Source organism: Mus musculus, chromosome 6, assembly GCF_000001635.26.
Source record: "Mus musculus strain C57BL/6J chromosome 6, GRCm38.p6 C57BL/6J".
NCBI lineage: Eukaryota > Metazoa > Chordata > Mammalia > Rodentia > Muridae > Mus > Mus musculus.
The window spans coordinates 72,309,540-72,317,454 of record NC_000072.6 but is presented as its reverse complement, the minus strand read 5'-3'; the positions used below and the strand labels follow the sequence as shown (position 1 = coordinate 72,317,454).

The window sequence follows — 7,915 nt, the reverse complement described above, 5'->3', positions numbered from 1 at the left end:
AAGCTGGATGTCATGGCACATGTGTGTAATCTTGGCATTTGGGAGGCAGAGGCAAGGGGACCATGAGTACACCCAGTTTCAAAAACCAAAAATGCTGTGTTACTGGGCTGTTTGGGGCCTTTGGTGCTGGGGACTTGAACCCAGGGACTTGTGTTAGGCAAGTGCTCTGCATTTATACATACCTGGTCCTGGAAAAGTAGAAAGGAGCAATACAGATTACAGAGCAACTTGGGTAAGATCCGTGTTCATCCTCCTACCCAGTCAATGTGCCGTGTGTTTTTACATAGATGTACATAAATGGCTTTTTTTTTTTTTTTTTTTTTTAAAGATTTATTTATTATTATATGTAAGTACATTGTAGCTGTCTTCAGACACACCAGAAGAGGGAGGCAGATCTTGTTACGGATGGTTGTGAGCCACCATGTGGTTGCTGGGATTTGAACTCTGGACCTTCAGAAGAGCAGTCGGGTGCTCTTACCCACTGAGCCATCTCACCAGCCCCATAAATGGCTTTGAATAGTATATAATAAAATAATAAATATAATGAGACTTTGTGTTCAGGCTGGAGAGATGGCTCAGTGGTTTAAAGCAGCTTAATGGCTAAGCAGTTAATAGCTGTTTTTCCAGAGGACCTAGGTTCAAATCCTATCACCTACTTGGTAGCTCACAACCATCTATAACTCCAGGCTAAAGGCTCTGATGACCTTTTCTGGCCTTTGTAGGCAACAGACACGTGGTGCACAGACATACAGAAAAAAAGTCCATACAAATAATTAAAATGGTTTTTAAAATGGCTTGTGATGGCAGTTTAAAATTTAGTCATTCATCATGGGACATAGATAAAATTGCATTTCTCAGTGAGTGAGTTTTGGCTCCAAATAATACTGTTTTCATCTGAAAGTAACTCACGGTCTTTCTCCATAGCCCTGGCTGGCCTGAAACTCACTCTGTAGACTAGGCAGGCCTTGAACTCCTGGAGATCTGCCTGTCTTTGGCTCATTTACCCTCTTTCCTTCACTTACCTGAGTGTTGTAATGAAATCAAGGACTTTTGAGACAATAATCTGTACACTTACAAAATATCTATTGTAAAGTTCAAGTCTACAGACCAGGGATTTACATCTCAGCCACTGCTGTCTCAGAGCAGGCTGAGCAGAAAGCTTGCCCTGGTGCTTAGGTGCTGTGGGTGGAGCCAGACAGAGCCTGCAGGGGCAGAGAAAGCACTGAGCTCACTGTCTGAACATGCAAGGAGTTCCGGTGCCCTCTTCAGACTGAGGAGAGTGTGTGGAGTGGGTCTGTGTCTGTTTGTAGTTCCTAGATTTTCTATAACAAATGAAGTTTTTTATAATTAGAAATATGATAGAAGTGTTTTAGCTATACATATAAAGGGACATGTTTAGCATTTAGATCTTTAATACTAAAGATGGATTTATTTGCCTTTGTGTGCTGGGAGTGGTGGCACACGCCTTTAATCCCAGCACTTGAGAGGCAGAGGCAGGTGGATTTCTGAGTTCAAGGCCAGCCTGGTCTACAGAGTGAGTTCCAGGACAGCCAGAGCTACAGAGAAACCCTGTCTCGGAAAAAAACAAACAAAAACGAAAACCATGCGGATGTTTGGAGTCAGACTCAGGTCCTCAGCAAGGTAAAAGTGCTCCAAGCTGCTGAGCCATCTCTCCAGCCCCTCGTTTGCTTATTTTATATTTTGGTACCTTGAGCTTAAGAAGTAAGCTTGTAGGGAAAGAGTAGGCAGCAGGAGGGAGACCATGCTGGAAGCCGAGATTAGGGAGTAGATGTGGATTTGTGCTCTGTAAGGCAGAGAGAGGTGGCCCAGGCCTGCTGACATCAGGCTGCATGAGACTGTGACTCCTGCCACCCCTTAAAAGATAGTGTGTTCTTACTCTGCACAAGGGAACAGGACTTTATTAGCTGTGACTCAGGCATTGTGTAACATGGGAACTGGTCCTCAGAATGCACAGTCCTAGATGATCTTAGATCATCATGGCAGGCATGGATTCAGCCTCAGGATTGTAAGCTTACATGCAGACAAGAGAATCTGTCCCCTCTCTGTGCTCACTTGTTTTCAGTGCTGGGATAAAACCCAGGGTCCAGAGCATGTTAGACTAGCACTCTATCACTGAGCTGTCTATCCCCTCAGCTCTAGAAACTGTTTATCTTAGCAGCAGAACATCTTCAATACGGAACCATAATGACCAGAGTGTGTGGTGCTCAGCCTCACCCAGGTCAGGGATTTCCTGACTTAAGAGAAATTGATTGTTATCATTAATTGTAAGCATATACCAGGAGGGGGTCACATGTGCCATGGTGTAAGTGTGGGAGGTCAGAGGATTACGTGGGAGTCAACTCTCCCACAACCCTAGGTTCCAGGGATCAAATTCAGAGTATCCGGCTTGTGCAGTTCTTTACCTGCTGAGCCATGTCACTGGCCTGGTTTCCTGATTTTTATATTAAATGTGTGTGTGTGTGTGTGTGTGTGTGTGTGTGTGTGTGTGTGTGTGTGTGTTTATATGTGATAGCAAATGTGGAGGTCAAAGGACAAGCAGAAGTTGGTTCCCTCCCACCATGTGGGTCCTGGGGATCAGACTTGGGTCATCAGCCTTGGTGGCATGACCTTTACTTACTGAAGCATCTCACAAGTCCTTCCTGATTTTAAAATTCTCTTTTGAAAACGTACAAGCTGAAGATTTCATATCTCCTTTCCCTCTCTCCCTCCCTGCCTTCATCCTTCCTTCCCTTTTCTTAACTTTTTCCTTCTTCCTTTCTTTTCTGTCTCTTTTCTTTCTTTGATCCTTTCCTTTCTGTCTTTTCCTTCCTTTCCTGTCTTGTCTTTCTTTTCCTCTCTTCATCCCTCCCTTTTCTTTTTTCTCTTTTTCACTGTATCCCCGACCAGCTGCCAACACTCACAGTCCTTTGCTGTGCTCTCCCAAGATCTGAGATTGTAGGCAAGAGCTACCACACTACCTTTAAACAGTGTTTCTTGTTAGTACTGGGGATCCAACCCAGGTTTCCTGCTTGCTAGGAAAGTGCCCTGTCACTGCGCCTCGCCCACAGCCCTTAGAATAATGCTCCATGTTCCCATTCTTTATTCTTCTCAAGTTTGGATTTCATAGAAATGTTAGCAAGGGGTTGGTGTGGCTATACCCAGCTTCTACCCGATGTCTTCTTGGAGCCACAACAGTTCTTCTCAGTCCCTGTGGGCTGTGGGAGCTATGGGAGCTGGCTTGGCTCTGGTGGAGGCGAAGGCCCGAAGCCCCTTCTGAAGGCTTCCAGAGGACGTGGGCCTGCCGCCCCCCATCACCGGGGGGAGCCAGAAACCACTGTGGTGGTGGTGGTGGTGGTGGTGGTGGTGGTGGTGGTGGTGGTGGTGGTGGTGGTGGTGGTGGTGGTCTGTAGTTAGAGCTGGGACATACAGACTGACACAGGGCTGAGGGTGCAGGCTGAGGCTTGTCCTCTGGAGCAGGCTGCTGTGGGAAAGGAAGTAGCATTAGGGTGGGAGGTAAGGTCTTTTTCAAGGAGAGTAGCTACTGGTGGGAGTAGGGTCACTGTCACTGTGATGGTGACAGTTCATAAGTGCCAAGTTCCCTTCATTGGGCTACTTGCAGCTAGTTTAGTGATATCGCAAAGGGTGGGGGCTGTGCATTTTGCCCGGGGGACCCACTGACTGTTGATAGCAGAGTTGGGACCAGAACTCAGGGAGTCTCTCACAATTCCTTCTTCAGCAGGCAAGGCCTAGAGCCCTGAGAGCTAGAAAAAGGTGACTCCTGGATTGCCTCCCTTCGCGCACCCAGATGGACTTGATGGGGGATGGGAGGGGAGACATTAAATTGGCCCCCAAGGGACTTACTGACTTGAAGTGCCCCTCTGCCCACAGTGGCTGTGACAGTGCTGGGGTCCTTCCTCGCATTAGAAGTGGTGGGCCAGCTGTGCACACCAGCAGATTTTCACAAATGGGAACAAATGGATAAATGACTACCCAGCGAGCGCTGGCTTTAAGTACATTGTGACCTGGACCAGATTACTGTCAGGGTCACTTGAGAGACTGTTGCCTTTCTCGCCCCCCACTCCCCATGTCATTTCCTGACTCTGGTGTCAGAGCTATTTCTGGCTTAGAAAACAGGGAGCCTGGGCAGGGTGAGGTCAGGTGACCATGGTGCTGCTGGCATCTGAGGGAGAGACAGCCGAGACAGTGAAGTAAGAAATGTTGGCCATTGCTCGAACATGGAGTATCTTTAAGGTCAGGCAGCTCAGATGTGATGAAGCCTTAGATAGAAGCTGTGGAGGGCTGGATGGGGTGGGAGAGCAAGGAGTGACGATAGGTCCAAAAGACTGCCTTTTCCTGATGGAACCACTGGAGACCCCGAGGAGCCTGGAACTGTGCCTGGCAGAGGTAGGATGACACAGTCCACAGAAGTGGGCAGGATGACCATCTTGTTCCCAAACCTTAGCAAGCAAAGACCCATTCCTCTCTCTCCCCAGGAGGCTGGACTCACCTGGAGACCGCGTTCTCAGAGGTGTGGGGTTTGGAAGCACTGCAGAGGGCTAGCCGGGGCCTCACATACGCCAAGGGCCTGTTGGAGACAGCACGTGGGCCTCAGCTTTCTACGTCTAATTCTCAAGGCTATGGAGACAACTCTCACTTCACCTTCAGAACCCCTTGTGCCATTCCCTAAGTCAATGGCCTTGGGGACTTAGTGGGACCCCCACCTCATACTATAGCCCCACCATAGAACAAACTGGTCACTAAACACACCACATGCAATAAGGAGCATCATACCCCAGCCCCCAGCTGCCCATCCCATCATGGACTTGCCCCTCCCACCTAATCAGTATGTGTTCTTTTCTGCTCCAAGTCCAAAGCCTGTTCTATGGGTACACTTAGTTCTGGGCTTCTGAGCCCTAGGCTTCCTGGATCCAAGAAATGGGGCTCTTGAGGATCATAGACCAAGGAGGGTGGGACTGTGGGAGCAGAGGGGACTCCTGGGACCAGCTGAAGAGTGGGCATACCTGGCAGGTGATGTGGGCATCCTGGCTCCTAGGCACCAGGGCCAGCAGCTGGGGCATGTGCTGTTCCACAAACTGTTCACACTGAGGAAAGACACAATATGTAGACCCCCCTCTAGGAGAGAACTTAACCTGCAGATCTGGCGTTCTACCTCACTCTGCCACTCCGGACTGTGGGTTTGTGTTTTTCCATCAGTGCCTGGCTGACCATTAAAGACTCAACCGAAGGGCTGAATGGCTGATGGCTCGGGGGTTAGGCACTTGCTGCTCTTTGGAGGACAGGAAGGACGGCTTATAACCACTCAACTCCAGTTCCAGGGAATCTGATGGCCTCTTCTGACCCCCTCCCCCCGGCACCACACACACATGATGTCCATACATACATGCACTAAAAACACAAATAAAATGAGTCTTAAAAAAAGGGACTCTATCTAAGTTTGGCTGAAACAGGCTTTGGAGGAAGCCAGGGCCTTGGAGCTGGAGCAGGCTTGCAGCTTAGCATCGTCTCATGGTTGCCTAGCATGCATGAAACCTTTAGTTTCAACTTCAGAACTACATGAAACTCAGTAGTGGTACCTGCCTGTAGTCTCAGTACAAAGGAGGTGGAGGCGGTTTAAGTTACATAGGACCCTCTCTAAAGAAAGTCCCACTGTAGTGAGGGGATTCATCACAGGCTTAAGGAACTATCTGTTCAGTTCTTTGTGGTTGTTGATTTCTTTTTGGTTTTGTGAGACAGGGTTTCTCTGTGTAACCCTGGCTGTCCTGGAGCTCACACTGTAGACCAGGCTGGGCTCAAACTTAGATCCATCTGCTTCTGCCTCCCAAGGGCTAGGACTAAAGGTGTGCACCACCACAGCCTGGCTTCAAAATTATGTTTTCGTGTGTGTGTGTGTTCATAAGGAAAGTTTACAGGAGTTGATTCTCTTTGTTTACCATACGGATCCCAGGGATCAAACTTGGTTGTGGCCATGCCAGTGAGCCTTACCCAAGCCTCATGTTCTTTCCTATCTCTGTCTCCTTTCACCAGACAGGGTCTCATGTAGCCCAGGCTGACCCTGAACTCATTATTTATATAGCTGAGGCTGGCTTTGAACTCCCATTTCTCCTTCTTCAGCCTTTCCAAATGTTAGAATTACAGGCTAGCACTATGGTACCAGCTTCCAGCTCTCTCCTGCAGGACTTCTACAGAGTGAGCAGGGTGGGGCAGAACAGGACCCTGGGAAAAGGCTAAGTTCTTTTTCTGCTCCAGCTGACCCTGGCTTTTCTCATTTTCTGGTGCCTGCTAGGTACTGTCAAATGCTACCACCCATCATGGGGGTGACATGGCACACTGGGAGAACAGTGTGGCAAACACACCATCGAGTGAAACCAAGAAAGGGCAGTATGACCCTTTCCTGTTGGGACTAACAGGACTTTTCTTGTGCTTAGTCCATAAAGAAGGCCTGCTGATGTTCCATAGTCCAAAGCCTTGGGTCCATGATGTCTCCTAGCCAGTTAAATTTGTTACAATCCCATCATTGTCTGACCCACATCCTGTCCACCAGGCTGGGAACCAGCATCGTGCGTGTGTCTAGCTACAAAGTCTCTTCTAGCTCGGCACCATCACACATATGACATACATCCAACCCGTGGGCCCCCTACCTTTTGCCTGTCTAGCCAGAAGCGAAGGCAGGCCTGGTGCATTGCCTGTGGCATAGCCTGTTCACTGGTGTTCCAGGCCTGGTTGATCACAGACTTGCAGAAATGGCACTCAGTGTCCTGTAGTGGCCATTCTTCTATCAGAGGCTCCACAGCAGGGAGGGCTAAAGAGAAAGCAGTTAGAATTGTCCAGCAAGCTGGGTATGGAGGCACATACCTTGTCATGCCAGTATTTGAGAGGCTGAGGCAGGAGGATTGCACCAAGCTCGAGGCCAACCTGTGCTATGTAGTAAGACTCTGTTTTAATCTTTCCCCCAGGACTGTCTTGTACAAGTGTTGGTTCTGGGGCTGGAGAGATGGTTCCGTGGTTAAGAGCACTGGCTGCTCTTCCAGAGGGCTGAGGTTCGATTCCCAGAGCCCCACATGATGGCTCATAACTGTCAGTTATTCCAATTCTAGGGGATTCGACATCCTTTATGGCCTCTGTGGGAGCCAGGCATACATGGGGTATATAGATGTCCAAGCTGGAGCAAAAAAAGAACTTAGCCTTCTCCCAGGGTCCTGCCCTGTTCCCCACCCCTCCCCCATCACTCTTTAACTCAACTGGGAGAAGTCCACTTGGAGAGAGCTAGAAGCTGAGTACAGTCATGCTAGCCCTTAATCCTAACATTTGAATGGCTGAGGAAGGGAAATTAGGAGTTCAAAGCCAGCCTCAGCTATATAAATAAAAGCAGCCATATCCATAGAAATAAATAGTTTAAAAAAAGTGTTGGTTCCTGAACCCCACCTTGTCCATGTTCCCTCCCATGTGCACTGGAGGGATGTGAGTTGGGGAGGGGGAGGGGACGGCAGTCTTACCAGGGCCCATGGCATCCTCAGTGGAACATCGGAGGACAAGGCCACAGACTAGCTGGGGCACCACACGGCCCAGCAGTGCGTCTAGCAGGAGAACTGTGTAGCGCTCAGCCAGGCACTGGCAGATGCCACCCACCACCCAGGGGTACCACGTGGCACACCTGGGACACAGCCACAGCCAGCACACCCTGGGGTGAAGGTGGAGAAAGGACAACCATAGAACCTTCTTCTGGCACGATGTCACTGTGCCCAACTGAGTGGGCACCCCAGATGCATCCCCTTTCTCCCTTCTAGGAAAGAGCAGTTCTGTCCACAGGTCACTGAGCATCCAAGACAGCAGGGGACTCAGGTGCACCCGGAGTCACTGAGAGAATCTGCAGTTGACACCAAATATAGATCTGACT

General features: G+C 49.3%; 1 protein-coding gene across 2 annotated transcripts in view; it reads right to left on the bottom strand.

Annotated features, from left to right (window-relative positions):
* Positions 1-3,081: 3,081 nt before the first annotated feature.
* The window catches only part of Sftpb (surfactant associated protein B), a 9,764-nt gene continuing 4,930 nt past the window's right edge, over positions 3,082-7,915 (bottom strand). The window contains 6 exon segments of one of the 2 annotated variants that reach the window (NM_147779.2): positions 3,082-3,481; positions 4,508-4,585; positions 5,022-5,102; positions 6,660-6,820; positions 7,515-7,649; positions 7,651-7,699. In NM_147779.2, coding sequence (NP_680088.1) covers positions 4,523-4,585; positions 5,022-5,102; positions 6,660-6,820; positions 7,515-7,649; positions 7,651-7,699 — 489 coding nt within the window. In that variant the 3' untranslated portion in view covers positions 3,082-3,481; positions 4,508-4,522. 2 annotated transcript variants of the gene reach the window in all.